This window comes from Cydia strobilella, chromosome 19 (assembly GCF_947568885.1).
Source record: "Cydia strobilella chromosome 19, ilCydStro3.1, whole genome shotgun sequence".
Taxonomy (NCBI): domain Eukaryota; kingdom Metazoa; phylum Arthropoda; class Insecta; order Lepidoptera; family Tortricidae; genus Cydia; species Cydia strobilella.
The window spans coordinates 10,371,242-10,392,242 of NC_086059.1; the positions used below are offsets into that span (position 1 = coordinate 10,371,242).

The window sequence follows — 21,001 nt, forward strand, 5'->3', positions numbered from 1 at the left end:
TGATTATGGTAACAAACGCAACTCGCGTTGCAATAGATAGAGATGTCCAAATTGCATAAATTGATATTGTTACAAAACGAGAATTCACACTGCGCTAATTAATAAATTAAACAGTGAAAATCTGTGAATAGATGCAACTTTCGCAGCGAATGTTAATGCACTAAAATAAACATCAGAACGGATATCAAAACTGACGTTTTATTGGGCACCATCGGAGTTCCGCACCAAAATAGAGACAAAGATCCGGCCGACAAAGGCGCGACTTAAATAGAAATATAAACTTAAGGCGCTGATGATAAAGTGCTATTTGATCGAAAAAAATCCTGTCACCAACAAAATTTTAAGCGATATATAATGTTCGATTTGTGAATATTTGAAAACTAGGAGTAATAAATATAATTGTCTGCTATAAATCCAGTAGTTTCGAATGCGTCGCACGCAAGATCGGTTTTAGACATTAATGCAATTTAAATTGAGTTATCATAAATTAGCATGGGTGAAAACAAAACCCCCGCGCCGCCCACGCCTCCAGTACAATACTCGAATTTCACAGCTGGAGGTACACAATGAGACAACATACGTTTTGCAACATAGTTTCACTAATATTATACCGAAATTAGCGTGAATTTTTAATTGTTGTACTTCTGAATGACGGTGACAGCGAAAGTGACGCATGGAAGGAAATAATTCGGAAGTCAACAACTTGGTTGTTTTTGCACAAATACCTACACGTCACATCTACCTACTACGCACAGCAAAGAGATGTGTAGAACCAAATTTCCGTGTGTTGCCAGTTTAACACTCGCAGCATAATGCACTAACTGTTGAAATAATTATACTCAAAAATTCGGAGATGCTGGGGATGCTAAGGTTAATTTGCTAAGGCTAATTTGACATTTAAAGACACATTAGACAGAACAATGTACAAAATCCTGATTCAGGTACATTTCAAATCTACAGAGTTGAGGGTACAGAAATATCTGGTGGAACAACATTAAGGAACAAGCTCCGAGCAGGTGCAGTTAATCACTTGGGACTCGACTGAACCAACATATCAATGCTGTTGTTTTAACATTAGCCCAGATACCTGAGGGGCTACGCGAAAAACGAAATTTCGTTATCCGCCTGTCTATCGCTCTTGCATATTCGAACGAGAGAGACATAAAAAGAAATTTATATTTTCGTTTTTCTCGGTAGGCTCCCGAATTTTAGGGCAACAGGCATTTTATAGGTTTTATTATTTTTTCATGTATTCAATTGTATTCATACACAAAACAAAAAACGATTAAACGAATAAAGTTATATGTAGCTGGATGCTAAGCAAAGATAATGATTATTGCCATTATTGGTCACATATTCTATTTATAAATACCTTCTATCAATGTTTGACATTTCCTTTTTCATTTGGGCCTGAACACATATTATAATCTGTAGGAACTTAGGAAGTCATAGTTCAAGTGGGTTTAAAGAAAAAATATCTCACCCACATCAATTATCTATTAAATTTTAAACCTTCTGTCCAAAACTAACGGCACTAATTTCCATGACAAATATTTTAAGTTATTTCCTTTCCGGTAAACTACGTCCAAGTGACATTCGTAGTATTGGCTGGCCGTGGGCGGTAGTGGAGTGCAGTGAAATTTTTGAGCAAACACTCCACTTACTGAATGCACTTGGTCACTTGAACTCCAGTACATGTCAATAACTTTAACCTGTATTACCTTTTAAAAAGCCTAGTCGAATGAACGAATAAAGAAAAATCGGAAAATGTTAAATAAGTTTGATACCACTGAATTATTATTACTCTATAGTAACATACATAATTATAGTAGTATAGTAAGAGACGACATACCAAACAATGAAATTCGCAATCACAACCTACAACCACGCGACCAAAAACGTCGTAAGCGCCGTAAAATTCATGGCGCTTAACCGTTTAGGTCGCGACTGTCGCGAGATTCACGCTCCGCTTCTATGGTTTGATGCCAAAACGGCAGCAACTCATGGCGCAAAATACTGGTTCTCTGTGCCGTTTCTATAAGTTAGTAATAATAGTTCAATGTATGATACTAACATACTAACAGACAACCTCACGAGTATTTTGTAGGAAAGAGGCTGCCTTCTTGCGTCAATATAATCATTTAAATAACCTGAGCAGTTGACGTTTTTGATGAAGATAAAATAATAATCTTAAATATTGCATGACATTTTGGACATTGATCTGATAAATTCCCTGTTTTTTAATGAAGCCGTGTTTCATTAAACTCAAAGTGCTCGAGAAATAACCAGATGACGAGATAAAAATGAGTTAATCGGTCTATGATCACGGTTGACCACATGTTGTCTTAATGTGACCATAATAACAGTGCACTAATTATTTATTTCCGATCGTTAGCCTTCGGGAGTCTAGTTTACCTACAGTTTACTAAGTTTAACCTATGTGGGTTTTTTTAAGAAAAGTGCACATTGTAGGTTGTTTATAAGATTGTTTTCTAATTGATTCTTGCTGGCAATAGCACCGACAATATTTAAGTACATATCCTTCCGGTTAAATTAACAGCACATTTACTACATAATTTGCTTAATATTTACTACATAATTAGCTAAATAAGTAGTACGGAGATTTAAAACTTTAATAGACGCTAATAGGGCATTAAGAAAGGCAAGCAGCGGCAGTATGGCTTTGCGACTTAAACATTTATAATTTCTTAAATTTCTTTTATATTTACAAAGTATTTACCTACAGATGGTGCCAGCATAGGTTACATGTCAATACTACGAATGGTGTCAAGCCCTTTAAGCCAAATCTCATAGGAAAAACCAGAGACAAGTAAAACCTTTGCTGGCGCCATCTATAAAAACCTTTGACAGTTGCCAACCCCATTAGCTTTTCGGTGAAGGAAAACATCGTGAGGAAACCGGACTAATCCCAACAAGGCCTAGTTTCCCCTCTGGGTTGGAAGGTCAGATGGCAGTCGCTTTCGTAAAAACTAGTGCCTACGCCAATTCTTGGGATTAGTTGCCAAGCGGACCTCAGGCTCCCATGTGCCGTGGCAAAATGTCAGGACAACGCGAGGAAGATGAACCCCATTAACGATTATCACTTTAGGTAGCTAAACCCCCCAATTCGTCGCGGTTTGAAGTACGAAGCAATCACAGCAAAATGTTTTAGCCTTGATAGGTAATAAATAATAAATGACATTAGCAGGCACACATGCATATTTAAAAGCATCATACGAGAAATGCCAGTCCATAATTAAGACGAAGACATTATTCCCATTAGCAACGCGATATCTGTAATTCCATTTAAATTAGGTCTAATCCCATTTGGCTCGAGCACGGAAATAGGCCGGCACGAGCCACAGGCCAGTCGAGCTGAGTCGAGCCAGTAAATCCTGTGCCTTTTATAGGAGCACAGTTACGTGCTTACGTTCCAGGCGCGCCGAGACGGTATCACTGGACCATTAATTCCTGTTTTTGCGGGATATAAATACTTGGCGGGCTTCATTAGGACGTAATGCGAACTGTTTTTTTGCATAACAAAAAAAACATAATTATTATTATTTGCATGTCTGTCAAGTATTTCTCGAGACCTTGGGTTTTTCCATCCACCACTCCATCGAGGAGTTCCGTTTGCTACCTTCTGACTACATCATGAGATCAGCTGCATGTGCAGCACTGTTATCGAAATTAAATAAGTACTCCAAATTTCAGCTTCCAATCGGATACAAGTACAAATAAATATACGCGGTGATGCTAAATAAAAATGTGTAAAAATAGAGCCGCACGATCGAAACTTAAATAATGTATGAAATGATGGCGTGACTGCGTAACATATCATATGTCACCCCGATACATTTTTTTACTTATCAATTGGCGTTTATCGATAAGCGATGTCACTCTCAAGAATGAATGTCAAGAAAATTGTAGCTTTTATGATATACCTATATGTATATATTTACACGGTGAAATTTAATCGGTGATCATTTGATCAGGAACCAATTTTTTTAACAGTCCATGCGCGCTTTTTTTTATTATACCTAATGGTTCATATGTTTATCGTCGCCTATTATAATATATATATACCTATACGCGATAAAAACTACGCCGGCTCCAACCTACACCTCTGACCCGAGAAGATTTAATTCCCTCCTAAGTTTTATTCAGCGTATTGTTATATGAGTATAAGGGCATGGGGAACTGAGGTATGTAACCCCTAGCGTAAATTTAATTCCATTTAATTCGATAGCGTGACGTGTGACGTTCCGGACGTACGCGTTTGCGTTAAGTGTCATCTTGTATGGGATTATGAGTTTCAAAACTTCCAAAACGTCCCGCTTGGCGCGCCATTCAATCCCATACACTCAATCAATATTTTTATTTGTTAAACAAAGGTACATAGGTGTACAAAAATACACATAACGCTAACGCGAACACTCGTCACGCAATCGAATGAAATTTACACTAGGGTTTCGGTTGTTTGTTTAGAAAGACGCAATGAGTGTGCTGATGAGGTGGTAAACGTTAGTTTAGAAATAAGAGTGCCCACAGAGACAAGAACACTTAGGGCCGCTTGCGCGTTCCAGGGTTAGCAAACTAACTTGGAGTTAACTGTTTAACCCTGTATAATACAGTACAGTTTAACCCTGCATAAACGGTTAACTCCTAGTTAGTTGGCTAACCCTGGAACGCGCAAGTGGCCCGTATAAGGATAAGCGTAGCCTGAGACGCAGGCGACGCAGTTCCACGCAGCGCGGGGCAGAGCAGATTTTGTAAAGTATGGAGCATCCTATAGCTACGTATGCTGCGGCGCAGGAGCGTGCGGCGCAGACATGTGTCTGTCCTGCTCGGCATCTCAGTGCCGGCACAGATTTCTGTGCGACGCGTGCACGTTGAGACGTAGTTTTTAACAATATTTTACAAAATGAAAAAACATTTAATTGAACTAGTTCGTTGTGAACCTTGTTTGTATTTACGATACAAATCATCCATACTATTAAAACATCCCGTCATCACATTCGTACCTTGGACCGGTTCCACCTCAAATGCTTACGTAAGATCATGAACATCAGATGGTCTGACCGAGTGCGAAATACCGAAGTTCTGCGACGAGCCAAGGTCGGTGGAATAGAGGCTTACCTAATGCGTCGACAGCTTCGGTGGTGCGGTCACGTATCACGTATGGCGGAGGAGAGAGTGGCGAAGCGCATCTTTTTTTCTGAACTAGAGGAGGGTAAGCGGAAACCTGGCGGACAATTCCTCCGATACAAAGATGTTCAGAAACGAAACATGAAAAGACGCAACATCGAGCCCTCTCAGTGGGAAGGTTTGGCAGCACAGCGTCCTGAGTGGCGCAGGCTGGTGCAGGACAAAGTCCGCGATTTCGAGGAGCAACGCATAGTTGACCTCGATGCTAAACGCGACGAGCTGAAAGCACGCCAGCCTGCTTCCATTCATTACCATTATGTGGCTGGTGTTCTCACGTGCTCTCAATGTGCACAGGGGTTCGCCTCGAAGATCGGCTACGTCAGCCATATTCGGGCGCACGAGCGCCGTGCTAACTGTAACAGTTAGCTCCTAGTTGCTAGGAGTCGAAGTGGTCGCCATGGTCGAAATCGGCCGGAAGGATCATCATCATCATCATCATCACTATTAAAAAAAACATTTAAAGAGTTAAGACCTCTTGCAACAGCCTCAGCTTGCCATGTAAATGCCCCTTGTGTATTAAAATATTTTTTAAAAGTGTCTCGACTGTCTCGTACTGTGAAAGCATGTCTCGCTGACCTAAGCCTATTCTAGGTAATCTCATAAGTTGTACTGTGGGAGAATTTTTATTGACGCTTTGACAAAGACTGGCTCTGAACTCAGTTTGTTCGTCAATCGTCTATTTCTTGTACTTGGACGCAGTGTTAATAGGCATTCAAGAATAAAATCATTATTTGAATAAGAATTCGTAGGAATAAAATCGAGTTGATTTTATTCCCGTCAAAATTATTCAAATAATTTCAATAAGAATAACATTTCTGTTTTTATTCTTATTCAAGTAAATTTTTGCCCAACTCTGCTAGGACGCGAGTGGTCTGTGGAGCTGCGTCGCAGCATGCAGGGGCCTATGTCTGTCTCAACTGCCCTGCCCTGCAAAATCTGTGCAGTGCTGATGTGCTGTGCTGCGTCGCCTGCGTCTCAGCATACGCTTAGCCTAAGTGTTATGGTATACGATCTCAATATTATATATATTCTTCATGCTTCCGAGAAAAAAATTAGGTTTAGGTATGTAATGTTCTGGGCGCGTGAGTGACGTTTTTGTTCAAAAGGCTAAAGATCATAAAGATGCCTAATAATGTTATTTGCAAGTTGCTTTTTAGGGTTCCGTACCCAAAAGGTAAAAACGGGACCGTATTACTAAGACTCCACTGTCCGTCTGTCTGTCTGTCACCAGGCTGTATCTCATGAACCGTGATAGTTAGACAGTTGAAATTAACACACATGATGTATTTCTGTTACCGCTATAACAACAAATACTAAAAAGTACGGAACCCTCGGTGGGCGAGTCCGAATAGAATAGAATATATTTATTTGCTTGAATACGTAACAAACAATTAGATCAGACTCGCACTTGTCCGGTTTTTTTTTTAAGGTACAGCCAGACATAAAAATAAAATGACACGGCAGGCTGTATGTATACGTAGATAGTTAAGATGATTGTCGGTGTATGTATCGATCAGTTCAAGTTTAATAAAACCATAAAACGAAACAACACAAAAGAAAATAATAAAAAAGGCCTAAATTCTGATGGGTGCTAAAACGTATTATTATATTTTTAAACACTTCGTATATTTATGGTTTTACTTTGGGCGCTACGATTCTACCAAACCGGAAGGTCAGTTCGAACGCGAACCCGGGTAGGTACATACTGAGTTACAAGTTTTTCGGAAATTATGTACAAAATGTCATTTGATATTCTTCATCTGGTTTCCGGTGAAGAAAAAACATCAGAAAACATTGACAACAAACAAAATGGTATGTGAAGTACCCAATTTGGATTGATATCGGCTTTTGAAGGCCTGCACATAGGTATGCAAACTGGTGATTAAAAATGATAATAAATATATTATGATGATACATTTACACAAAACAGCTATTATGTGGCTACTATGTTTAGACACAGATATTGTTAAGAAACCTACGGTCGGCAAATAACATAATTATTATTTAACTGTCAGTTATATTCGCGAATTCGTCGAGACATTACAAAATGGAGACTAATCTCCAATACATGCACAACATCAGTACAAGTTAATCTTCCAGTCCGTTACCTAATCAATTAGGAAAGTAACGCATAAAATTAATCACTGTGTCACAACGAATTTGTATGTAACCGAGAGCATAAAAATGTCACTCAGACATTGTTACGGTAGCCTGTCAATAAACTAGAGCTGTCAAGCAGCTTGACAATTGTTGTCAACGTCGATCTGCACCGTAACATAGCAAAAATATAAAGTTATTTATTTATTAACCACATAAAACACAAACCACAATTTCACACTGGCACTTAATAAAACACTCCTTAAATAAAAACTGTTAAAAGTTCAAATTTGAAATTCGAATAGAATTTAGTTCGCGCGTCGGTTATAGCGTCGGCGCGTGCGCGACGAGCACGGTGTGGATTTTAACTGTTTACGCTTAGAGGAGACTCGCGAGATAGTTACGAGCGATGCAGATTAGGGTGGACCCAGGTGTAGGTTTTAAGAGCCGTTTGAGATTTGTGAGAAGTGATTAAGGAGTTGCAACTTTTTATTGTTTTTTTTTTTAGCACATAAAAACTAACATAAGTATGGATTCAATGTATTATATGTATTACAATGTCTATCGATAATTTAAGAGTAGGTTTCATTTATTTATTTTATATTTAAAGGTTCTGGCTCATAATTAAAGTACCGATAGTCAAGTTGCATAAATCCTGTTGCGTAGATCATTTAAGTAAAAGGCTCCTAAATATGGTCTGGTGGTATGGTGGTATCTCCCTACCTACTTACATAAATATTATACATTCTCTTCAGATCACTTATAAAAGCTACGAAAGCGACAATAATATTGATATTTACTACGAATTTGTAGCAGTGGCGGTGTGTTTATTGAACTCGATTTTTACCTAGCTTTTTACCAGTCCACTTCCCAATTTCATTGACATCAAACAACAATAGCAACAATTCAACATAATTCTTTACCCCCCAGTCAGTCAATTAAACATTGGGACAAAGGAAGCAAGGAACGGATTCACACTCCATCGGTCGCCACCCTAATGGTATGGCATTGTTTTCATATACATACCTATATGTGTGTCAATGCGCAGGTCGCGGTACATTCTAACACATCCATACTAATATTATAAATGCGAAAGTCTGTCTGTCTGTCTGTCTGTGTGTTCCCTCTTCACGCTTAAACCGCTGAATCGATCTAGATGAAATTTGGCATAGAGATAGGTTGAGTCCCTGAGAAGGACATAGGATAGTTTTTATCCCGAAAATCATCCCTTAAGAAAGTAAAAAGCGGGGTGGAATTGAGATAATTAATGAAGTGTCTGCTAATTTATGTGCAAAATAGGCTCAAATTGAATAATTGCTATGAAAATTTTTCCAGGCGCTATGCTTGCTTTAGCTGTTGTTAGTAAGTCCGCGCAGACGAAGTCGCGGGCAAAAGCTAGTAACATAATATTTACATTTTGTGTTTGCTGGACTTTTTAGAATCGTTACTCTTAATAGGTATATTAGGTATAGGTAATATAAAGTTACCTAAACTATGAAAAATGATTTCAGCGACCCATACAATCTACACTGTTTTTAGGGTTCCGTACCCAAAGGGTAAAAACGGGACCCTATTACTAAGACTGTCTGTCTGTCCGTCTGTTACCAGGCTGTATCTCATGAACCGTGATACACGTGAACAGTTGAAATTTTCACAGATGATATTTCTGTTGCCGCTATAACAACAAATACTAAAAACAGAATAAAATAAATACGGGGGGCTCCCATACAACAAACGTGATTTTTTGCCGTTTTTTGCGTAATGGTACGGAACCCTTCGTGCGCGAGTCAGACTCGCACTGGCCGGTTTTTAAATATTGATTACGAATCATTTTAAGTGTAACTACCACTTCCACGACTGTCAAAATACGACACACATACGTCATACTAACTTTTCCCGGGTCGCAACAGGAGCCCGAATAAAACCAACCATCCTCTCAAAACATATTAAATGGTATTAATAACGGGTCACTTACGTATTTTAAGTCGAAAAACGCTCGACATGTTTCACTCCGTACCGAGTAGTGCCATCAGGAGCTTGCGTTGACGGTGCGCACTCGGCGCAGACTGCGGGCCGCAGCCCTCCGCGCGCCCGGCGGTAGAGGGGGGGGGGGGGCGAGAAACTACCCTCGTTTACGGCATTATTGTCAAATGATGGGTTGCACACAACACTCACTACGTCATTCGCTAATGCTTCGTCCACACTGATGACACTTCTCGGTACGGAGTGAAACATGTCGAGCGTTTTTCGACTTAAAATACGTGAGTGACCCGTTATTAATATATTTTTCACCTCAGCAGCTCGAGTGAAACAAAGTAGCTTAGTGAAGTCCATGAACTGCCACTTCATACTTTGATAACATTTTTTTTTCTGAATTATTCTGTGTAATTCGAAATACATTTTAACCTTTAATATGTTCTCACTACTGAGGTGAAAAATTATGTGTGCAACACGAGAGCAAAGTTATTTTACATCTCGTGTTTTTGAGTCCCTCGCTGCGCTCAAGATTCTAACTTAGAATCTCTCGCTTCGCTCGTGAATCTCGTGATTCAATTATAGAATCTTTCGCTTTCTCGGGACTCAAAATAAACACTCGCAAGAAAAACCAACTTTTCTTTTGCACAAATAACTATAATATGGCTGTGTCTCACGGAAGTTTTGTTACATCCTCTCAAAAAAATTAAAGGGCAGTCCCTAAACTTTCATCCAGTTTTCTTCCATAATATAAATCCCTATAGTCCTGATGCAACTATTTTTTTTTTTTTTTTATACCACGTCGGTGGCAATCAAGCATACGGCCCGCCTGATGGTAAGCAGTTACCGTAGCCTATGAACGCCTGCAACACCAGAGATATTACACGCGCGTTGCCGACCCTTTAAAGGATTATATACATTATATACATTAAAATACGTATATTTTTTTATCACAATACCATCAGACCGCCGGAATTTCCAGTATTCCACAAAGAGATCCGAATGGCGATGCAAGAATTAATTAGTAGGGCCATTATGTCGGCAGCCTTTATTTATAGAGTAAATTCTCAGACGGCTTTGGGGAGGTTTTATTTTAATTTCACGCTTCTATAAGGAATAATGGCCGCGATTTTGCGCTAATTACAGTACAGTGTTCTGCGGCCGTGTTCTAGTACTAGGTTTTACAAGAAACTCGAGTTTCGGCCCGATCCAACTTTAAAATACGTCAAATATTACGTTTAGATACGATATGGATTAGATATGGCTGTGTCAAAAGCAAAAACGTCACTTTTGACACTGACATATATAATCCATATCGTACCTAGACGTAATATTTGACGTATCTTAAAGTTCGAATCGGGCCGTATGTAATGTACCTACTGGCATTAGGAGCATTCCACTAGTGTTACTAACAAACGCTATTCTTTTAATCTTACCTACTTGAAAATGAGCCGATTTTTCTGATTTATTTTTGGTTGCAATATGTTCTTCATATGTCTTCACATTGAACAAGTCCTGAAATAAAATAATCTCCTTTTTCGTTCTTAAACGATTACATACAACGTCTTCTAAATGTATGCGTGCTATCTTATCAGTAAGTTCACAACAAACTCATACAAGACGAAGCTCAAACAGAGAGCTTTTGATAAGGATGGTATTTTGTGCTTATATTATATTGTATATATATGTATTATCGCGAGCTACAAAATGCTCTTGACACAGAAGATAGGTTAGGTTAGGTTTGTTACATGGCAATCCTGAAAAGTTACGAGTTTCGGAGAAAAACCAACTAACTCCGTAATAGATGGATACAGTCGTGCAGTCTAAGGAAAAAACGTGCCTCGAAAATCAAGAAAATTTGATTCTCTATCAGATGCCAAGGCCAAAGGTAGTGGCGCTACCTTTGGCCTTGGCGTTGACGGTTTCGTTTGTTATTTAACAATTTTAACGCATATCAGTGAAAGAACATGGGTTAAAATAATAATTAAAAAAGTCATTTATCCATATATTTTTTTCGATATTTTTATTTTTAGTTTTAATCGTGTGTCGATAGATGGCAGTGAATTTACTGTGGCTACAAAATCCTCTTTGATATGAATATCAAATGAGGGCTATCGTTTTTTTGCTCACCAGTTGGCGCCTCTGTTGATGGTGGTCCAAAAGACAAAAGAACAGCTGTCAGTCATTGAAGTGACATTTGACATTTCGAACTTTGCGAAGACCACCACCTACACTAGCGCCCCTAGCGGCAAATTCATACGCGTTAGCCCTCAACTTTCAAACGCCATCTAGTGACTACTTTACGAACTATATTAATGTAATTCTTTTTCACTAGATAGCGTTATAACTTAGTGAAAACAGCGTCATCTAGCGGTGAGGTGCAAATATGTTTATGCCAAGTATAAAACTATATAAATGCCGCTACTCGCTAAGAGATGGCGCTTCTACTAGCTTTATGTAGCTAAGAAAACAAAATGAAAAATCTTAAATCTATAACAATGGCAACACTGCTCGTGACGTCGTGCTGCGCAGCGCGGCTATTTTCGTTCGTGATAGGCAGGCAGACATTTTGTTTTGAAGTTGTGACGCACGCGAAAACGAGAATGCCTTTGAACGCGGTTGGCTGGAGCAACGAAGAAGATCAAACTTTAGCTAAATTAGTGCAACCTCACAGTTTTTTGTACAACGTTCTTGATCCCTCGCGAAAGAATATTTTAGCACGCGAAGCTACATGGCAGAAAATAGCTCAAGCATTGGACAAGCCAGGTAAGCTAAATAGGAATTCGTACGTATCGTAACCGAGTGAAAAGTTGTGCTGCACTGCACATCAGTGTGACAATAAAATACGCCTATAACCGTTTTGTAGGTGATTCTCAGACAATTTCAAGTTTTAACTTAGTTTGCAAATCATATCATTAAAGATAGTGTCAAATAGTTCAAAATTGATACGAGTAAACCGCCTAAATATGAACTGTCTACGTCAGACTAAAATAGTTGACAGGAGAGCTGTGAGGCTGTGACTAAAAACAAAAACAATAATTCCAGTTGAAGAATGCAAGAAGCGCTGGCGAGGTCTACGAGATGGCTACATGAGGAGCAAGCGGATGGGCACCATGCACAAAACCAAGGCACCCGTGTTCGAGAAGATGCAGTACCTTGATGAGAGTTCTATGGACGGCACTGAGACAGTACTTGAGGAGGCTGCCATGGAGGACGAAGATCAGCAGGTTCAAGAGGAGCAAGTTGTAACAGAACAGCAGGTCATTACTGACAGCCAGGAGTATTATGAAGTAAGTATATTAGGAGAACCAGTGAAACAGGTGTGCGAAGATGTGATCCCTACAGTAATTAAGCTTTTTTTATATCCCGGATAATGAAATGCCAGTTTTGTCCCACCACTTGTTCAACCAATCTGTAAATAGACTACTACATTCTGGTTTTGTACTGAAATGACCAGTGATTGGTGTGTTGGATGCCACTTGGGGTGAATGACCTATATAACTGTATATAACTGTATTTTAACATCATATGTAAGGGATCACCAATTAGTTTCTTCAGGAGTCCGGTTTTTTAAATAAAATGACAACCATGGTCAGTTTTATTTCAACTTAAGTTTATCGAATAAGCAAATGTAATGTATAGTCAGCAGTCCGCCATATGGTGACCGTGTCATATATTTTATTGCATATTTTTTGCAGTTTAATTGGCTTAGTGACATTCATATTACCATTTAGTAGTAGTAGTTAACTCTTTATTGTACAAAAATAAATGTATTTTTGTACTTCTTACTAATTTTATGTTATTTTTAATGAAAAATAACATAAAATTAGTAAGATGTACGAAGGCCATTTAAGAACCATTTCGATTTTGTATCCCGCGGTGTGGCAACCAAAACACCGATCACTGGAAATGACAGATCTGTTGGATAGATTAGGGCAGTTAAACTCATTTTAGTGCTTGGGATAACAATAAGACCGGTTAAGCAATTAGTGTTAGGAGGCAGAAAGGGTAAAGACTAGCAGTTTTATTAGTCAGTAAATATTATTGTAGTTATGAATTGATACAAACAAACAAATTTAAACAGCTTATTTACAAGCAACCATACCTGTATTTGATCTAGCAGTAAACAGAGCTACAAAATTTAGAGATTTACTAACGCATTTTAAATATAAACTATGATAAAAGTACTGTAGTATTTTTATTTCCTTAAAAATCCACATAAAAACAGACATAACCTTTTAACAATAACAGTGGCACCACCTACTTACACAAACTCATTCAACTAAATTTATGTTTGCAGATCACAGTTGTGGACGGCCCAACAGAACAACACCAGCAGCTAAAGCAACCACTTTTCAAAATAATGCCAAAAACCGAAATCATAACCAATGAGCCCCCTAAGAAAGTGGTCAAGAAAGCCGGCAGAAAGAAATCTGTGCCAATGCCTCGTAACCTGCAACCAATCAAGATTCTGCCCAAACCGATACTCATGAACGGACCAAAACTGCTCAGATACGTAGAGGAACCAAAAACGCCTGAGCAAAGAAGCCAGACCCTGGACAAACTTATAGAAAAGGTGCTAAAAGAGAACACAAACGAAATAGATGTGTTCTTCAGAAGTATGGCGGCCAGCGTAAAGAAATTACAGCCAAATTTAATACCTAAAGTGAAAATGGAAGTGTGCAATGTCATTGCAAAATATGAAATGCAGAGTTTTGACAGAAACCCACAGAATTTTTAGTATTTTTTAGGTTATTAGTAACATGTACAGGATGTTTAAGACTGTCAGTGGAGTGCACTGTTTTAGTTATTGTTAGTGTTTAAGAGTTTTGAAATTATGATTTTACATACAAAGTATGGAGCTCCTAGTATACTGTGACTGGAAAGTGGTATTACTGATCCCGTTTCTGAATACATGGCATAATATACCTTATGTTCTGTATCATTAATATCATTATACTTCACCTCTGTTTTCCTTTTTGATAATAGCAATTCTTTATGCCCCCGACCCCAGGGCAGACCAAAAGCGATGGCTCGATGTCGTGCGTTAAAGCCGATATGAGCGTAAACAGGCTCACACGAGAGGACGCCCAGGATCGCGCAAAGTGGAGAAAGGCAAGTAGGAAAGCCCCAGAAGGGGTCTACAGTAGAAAAATAAAATAAAACTTAAAATATGTATATGTATCAAATTCATATAATTTCTCTGCAGAATAATGAAAGCTCTAATAAATAAATATAACATCATATTTTCATAGATGAATGACATTGTTACACATTTCCTTTGCATAAAGAACTAACTGATATAGTTGTCAAAGTGCACAAAGTTGTGATCCCTAAAAGTTAGTCATAACAAAAACTATTTAGCTTCTAATATGTATTGCTGCACCTGCTTAGCATTATTATAGACAAATAATTACTGAGATGCTTATGAAAAACATTCGGTTCGAATATTTGACAGCTGTTGTAGATGGCTCTGTATTGCGGCCCTGTAAAATGATCTAAGTTAGTCTGTCAATGAGACTGGCTGGTGTCATTAGTCATTATAAACGATATTTTCATAGAAATTTTACATTAATGATGACATGGACACACTTTGTCATTGTTAATGCCATGCAGAGTTAGCTTGGTACTTATAGCTGTCAATGTGCACAAAGTTAGATACTGCTAAGTTGTTCAACAATTAATGCGTAAATAGTATATTGTTAACCATGATGCCTTTCACCCGAGTTAAACACTAGTTTATCTAGTTAAGTGTTCATCTATCTATCTATCTAGATTTCATTTCGAATACGAGGAAAGTAAAATACATTGTGTTATTTAAAACATGATTTACTAAAAAAAATATAGCATTTCTTGAGGGTACTTACAATTAACCGTTTAGGTAAAAGTATCGTTATTTATGGAATGAGGAGTTAAATATCAGAATGGAGATCGTACAAAAAATCCATTTAAAACCAAATTTCAATTGCGTACTTGGAAACTAAAATGCTCTAGTGCAGAAAAGGATCACTTTCTGCACACTTTTTAGAACAACAATGACCTTTCAGAGCATGAAAAATGACAAAAAAAATATTTGGTCTGCACATTTGCCAGTTGCGGCTCTATACATTATGATATATGACCTAAGTTAAAAAGCTATTTTCTTCAGCTAGAATTAGCTGCTACAATATTATGGTATACTGTGAGACCATGCTAAGTTTTAATGCCAAGTGCTACGTCAAGTATGGAGTACATGCATTCTTACTGCCAAGTTTGTGCAAATTTAGTTAAAACGCGTCTTATTAGGTACTTTGTGGTATGCATCTGTTTATTGACATTACGTAAAGAACTGGTCCCAAAGCCGCCCGACCTCGACACGTTTCGGAATGCCACCTAGACCAGCGTAGGCTATAATGATGCTAAGCTAGGCCAAACTGATGCCAAACGCATTCATTTCGCTTGTCATATCTAGATCGAGACGTCGAGCGAATTATTAACATACTATATATACATAGCTTTGCCCGCGGCTCCTCTCGCATGGCTTACGATTTGTGTCATTTCTACCATCTCCCAGGCGGTTTCTAGGTATTAAAAAAAAATATTTACACAACAATAGAACAATGTGACAAAATTTTATTAACTCCCATTTTTATAGATGAGAACGTAATAGTGTACACTAGCTTTTGCCCGCGACTTCGTCTGCGTGGAGTTGTTTAAGCTTTTTATAACGACTAGTCTGGCCTAGTGGGTAGTGACCCTGCCTGTGAAGCCGATGGTCCTGGGTTCAAATCCCGGTAAGGGCACTTATTTGTGTGATGAGTCTTGGGTGTTTTCTATGTATTTGTATACATATCGTTGTCTGAGTACCCACAACACAAGCCTTCTTGAGCTTACTGTGGGACTTGGTCAATCTGTGTAAAAATGTCCTATTAATATTTATTTATTTTTTATCGATTCCCCAGACCTACCCCCCTTTTCACTCCCTTAAAAGATGATTTCTGGGATGAAAACTACCCTATATGTCCTTCCCCGGGACTCAAACTATCTCTATAGCAAATTTCAGTTGAATCGGTTCAGCGGTTTAAGCGTGAAGAGGTAACAGACAGACACACTTTCGCATTTATAATATTAGTATGGATGGATTACGATTTACGATACAAGTGCGAAAATTAGGAAATTCGCAACAAGTGGCGATAAATTGCGAACACCAGCCACACGAGTTGCAAAAAGTGAACCGCAAATGTCAATTTGGGTGAGTACTGCATATTCAATTAGCTTGCAGTCTTGTCGATTCGTGCCAGTGTCCAAACATCCTGACTTCCGGACATTTACAACCGGACATCAAGCCGACTGAACACATAAAACCAACAGAAGGGTCACCCCAAACAAGAAAGCTATAAGTCGATTTAGGGCGGGGACCGCTACCGGTATAACTAAAAATATCATCATCATCATCACCGCCGAAAGACGTCCACTGCTGGACAAAGGTCTCCTCCAAGGATCTCCACAACGAACGGTCATTCGCTGCCCTCAACTGATCGTCGGTCCATTTATATAGTCTGGGGCCTTGCCACGCTGCGTCTTCCGGTGCAGAAAAAACGTATGCGAAGTGAAATCTGGACAAAGTTTTGAACATGTAAAAAGTAAACAAAAAATTACACTGTAATTATATCTAACTCTGGTGGATATCTAACTGGCAATTTAAAGTCTATATATCTATCAATGAATCCGGTAAGTTTCATGGGCATTGAATTCTTTCTCTTGAAATTGTGGTCAATCTAGAAGAACACTATCGCGAACTGTATGTAATTTCTCCAGCTGCCATACGCGCCACGTCTCCGACAAAGTAGACCCTGCGATGTGTCCTGTATACGTGAGTAGAGGTGTAGAAAGGGCGTATTTTAATGTACGATTCGAGTCGTTTATGATGTTTCTGTGAACATTATAGATAATTAAAATGGATGTTTAGCGTGTAGGGGAGCGTCTTCTAATAAAAGGGAATGTGATAGTAATAGGTTATTTTCTTCAACGCTTGCTTATAAGGGTGTTGTTTTACGCTAGCGCACAGGGAGTAATTGCTAGTATTATTACAGAATAAATAATAGTACTAGGTACAGAAGATTCACTCTCGAACAAAACGCGTCTGTTACGACATTATTATTATTTGGAATATAGACATACAAAGAATATTACCACTTATAAAATAAGAAAAGATAAAAATAGGTAGGTATTTACCTAGTCTGTATCTTTAGGTATTTAAAAAAAAGTAAACAAACCACAATTCCGTATTTTATTGGGCAAGAAAATTATTTAAGCCAGTTTTGTAATATATACTATTACTTCGCCCTAGTAAATAACCTAAAACATGATTGAATATTTAGCCATTTGAGGGTAGATGAAAACATTACACGATTAAATGAAATAGGTTAAAGCCAGAACGACGAGGAACAGATCCAGACAGTTTTCTATTTGGTTGGTTGGTTGATTTACGCTAAGGTGCAAAAAAATTGCCCTTTTCAGGTAATCCTGATTTCACTCACGACCCGATCCCGGAGGGCGGGCCGTCTAGACGGGGTCGCCGCCCCGCTATCAGTCGATTACGTTTACAAGCCGATAATTGCTAGGTAATTGACTGTTTGTCTTGATAAGCTTCATGGTTACGCGTACTTTACGTCTAGTTCGCGCGTCATCATGCTTGCAGCACAATGAGTATTTCATAAACAGGACGGCCAAGCTCCATTCCGTCCCGACCGGAATAGGGTTGCCTCATCTCGCGGCGGAAAAGTGTGTAACTAAAGATTGACCAGGGGGACAATTTTTGAATTTCGAGCGTTCGATTTCGTGTGGCGCTTCCTTCAATAGATCTATCTCCACTACCTACTAGGCATTTAAATTCTTATAGTAATAGAATTGAAAACGAGTGGTCAATCAATACCACTAGATTCCCAATTTCTTGCTCGTATTTCAAAAATATGAATTAGCCGTTTTCCACAGATATTCCAGTAACGAAATCGAGCGCTCGAAATTGAAAAATATTTACGTTTATTCATACGTTATTTAAGTATCGATTGGTGTTTTTTATCAACGATTATAGTCTTGGCCGCGCCCCCGAATCCTAGATGCTTTCCATTAAGACTATGAGTCGGGGCGGGGCGTTGCGTGGCCGTTCTGTATGATAATATTGATAATACTATTACTTATTCTGTGACGTAGGTACCCTACTTTATGTTTAGTTTGCGCATGGCGCAGTCGTGAGGCGAAGTTGTTAATAAAATCTTGTCACGAAATTGCACGAGTTACATAACTTATATAACTTTTTCTCATCATAAATCCGTTATAAGTTATTGTTACCATACATAGTAAATCTATCCTATACTATCGTTTATATGCATGACGCTATTTCTCTTACAATTCAGCTGGAATACAGAATTTCTCAAAGAAACCTCAACTTAGGGGCGCTACGTAAGCATCTCAAAGGCACGTAACCTGTCAAAGTAAGTAAATATTTATAGTAAACTATGTAGAGAACATAAAAGGTTTCTCACAAAGGATCACAAACAACAAACAACCACAATGTCTAGTGGTGTCTATACACTATGTAAACCAAAGCTAGGCATTGCATATGCCACGGCTATACCTATAGATTAGGTACAGACTCAGTAGTGTCGTAGGACATTCACCGACACGTTTACATGTTACTTTATGTCAAAAGGACGTAAGTTAACCGTAGTTTCACGTGAAATTTACGCCTTTTTTTATTATCAAAACTATGCTGTTATTCCTAAAGCTCACCGAGCAGATTGTATGTGGCCTGTTTTGCGTTACTTTAGTTATGATCCCTGATGAAAATACTACAAGATACTTATAAGCTTTGAAAGAAAGCTAACTAGTTTCATTATGTCCAACTTTTGCCTTTCTTGCAGCGGATGACATAGTGGAGAGTGAAATTTAAAAACTACGTAAAACCGCCATTAAAGAATATTCAAAATAAAGAAAACAAATCTCAAGTCCTATCTGTTTTTTTACACCCTAACTTGCTAAAGTAAATCTTTTCCGGATTGGTGTACCTAGCGCATTCCTGGTTCTAAGGACTAAGACGAAGGCTACTAACATCCCTGCATAGAGGCGAGACAAGGGTCCTCAGAGTCCCGACTACTCCCGACTAGTGGCTGAATTAATGCATGAAAACTAAACTAAACCAGAACTTTTTGCAAGATGCCGCGAGGCGGCATGCCCGTTGCGACACCTGTGACTAACCATTTTTTTTTTTTTTTTTGTTTTAGATTCACTGGAGAGTCTCATTTATACTGGTTCTAAGATCAACTAAGAGGTGCCAGAAATAGCTCAGTATAAATTTTTACTCCCTTCATACGAGAAGGAAGAAGGTATATTACCGAATTTCATTAACAGTCAGAATATAAACAGAAATGACCTTGAACGGCTTGAAAACGTTTCATTGACTTACAAGTTACAAATTAATTTCACATCGAACAACCTTCGAACGCACCAAATAGCTTTAAAACTAGTTTCCAAATATCTGCAATTAAAGGACCCTATAGTCCCAATACCCAATCAATCTTCCCGCGTGACTCATTCATTCACTCGTTCATTGTCGGGCATTAGTGGTGTTGGGGTCGGCCATTGTTTAGGCTAAGGTACAGTTCAGAGTACAGATTATACAGAATGCTTGTGACAATTATTATTTATTTTATTTACAAGAACGGTTATGCTTATCTTTGCAAGTGTTAGGAAAAGCATTTATCCCGCACCTTTATGACCAAAACTAGTCAGACAAAACTATGTTAAACAAAGCAAATAAGCAAATTTGTACACAATAAGTAACGTTTGATCTCTTCTTTTGGTCCTAGAAGTTGTACTTACGTTAGCTCACCTTCCTCCTTTAACTTAAATCCTCAAAAGCACCCGGAATAAGATGTTTATTAGCTGATGTAAGCCTATCTACTTATAGCAGAATACGGTACCTTTTTGTATACCATGTCGGTGGCAAACAAGTATACGACCCGTACGATACGACTTATCATCCATGACCCATGAGTCAATGCAATTGTTTTCGTAAATATGCGTTAGTCTTAAAGTTCTTAAACTACTATAAATTATTATAATCAAAATTTTCGATTTAGTGCGGGATATCTGCCTCTGTAGGTATACTTAATCTATGCTGCTGGGGTCATTCATTGTTTATGCTAGGGGTAGATACTTAGATACGTCATATTCTGACATTGTTGGAACCCTGAGCATGAATTAGGGGCTGAGATTTAGACCTCATCACGTTATCACTATGGGGCTAGCTGTCACAACATTTGACATGTGTCATAAGTTTGAGGATTATCGCAGTTATGAGATTGGCAATAGCTTCCTACGTTTATTGAAATTACCCCAGGTTTTCTTAATAATAATGCCTAAAGAAGATAACCTAACTTTTACTACATACAAGCTAATGTTTTAACGTCAGCAATAATAAATAATACAGTCATATATAACTGCAGTCTAATGATTTGACGGACATCGCTTATAAATATTTCATGAGCCCCACTTTGTTATTTATATCTGCTCTGACCGCAAGAAAAACTTACTCCACGTAGAAATAGGTATTATAACGTGCAGTACCTTAACTTTATTTTAATATTTTAGTGACCGATCGAAACCGAATGTCTTCGTTTAAGCTCGGGCGAAAATTCTTTCGTATGTCCGGATGTTCTCCTATACAGGTCGCATTTCTCAA

At 38.4% G+C, this 21,001-nt stretch overlaps 2 protein-coding genes across 2 annotated transcripts in view; one reads left to right on the forward strand and one right to left on the reverse strand.

Annotated features, from left to right (window-relative positions):
• Positions 1–21,001, reverse strand: part of LOC134750252 (unconventional myosin-XVIIIa) — a 260,728-nt gene that overhangs the window by 199,601 nt on the left and 40,126 nt on the right. The gene's annotated exons all lie outside the window — the stretch shown is intronic.
• LOC134750253 (uncharacterized) lies at positions 11,772–14,212 on the forward strand. Its single transcript, XM_063685407.1, has 3 exons — positions 11,772–12,045; positions 12,325–12,569; positions 13,580–14,212. Exons 1-3 carry the CDS (start codon positions 11,778–11,780, stop codon positions 14,018–14,020), a joined length of 954 nt encoding a protein of 317 aa, XP_063541477.1. The 5' UTR covers positions 11,772–11,777; the 3' UTR covers positions 14,021–14,212.

Coding starts and splice junctions, on each gene's coding strand:
- LOC134750253 (XM_063685407.1), top strand. CDS start 11,778: ATGGCAACACTGCTCGTGACGTCGTGCTGCGCAGCGCGGCTATTTTCG. Junction 12,046..12,324: donor TCAAGCATTGGACAAGCCAG/GTAAGCTAAATA, acceptor CAATAATTCCAG/TTGAAGAATGCAAGAAGCGC. Junction 12,570..13,579: donor ACAGCCAGGAGTATTATGAA/GTAAGTATATTA, acceptor TTATGTTTGCAG/ATCACAGTTGTGGACGGCCC.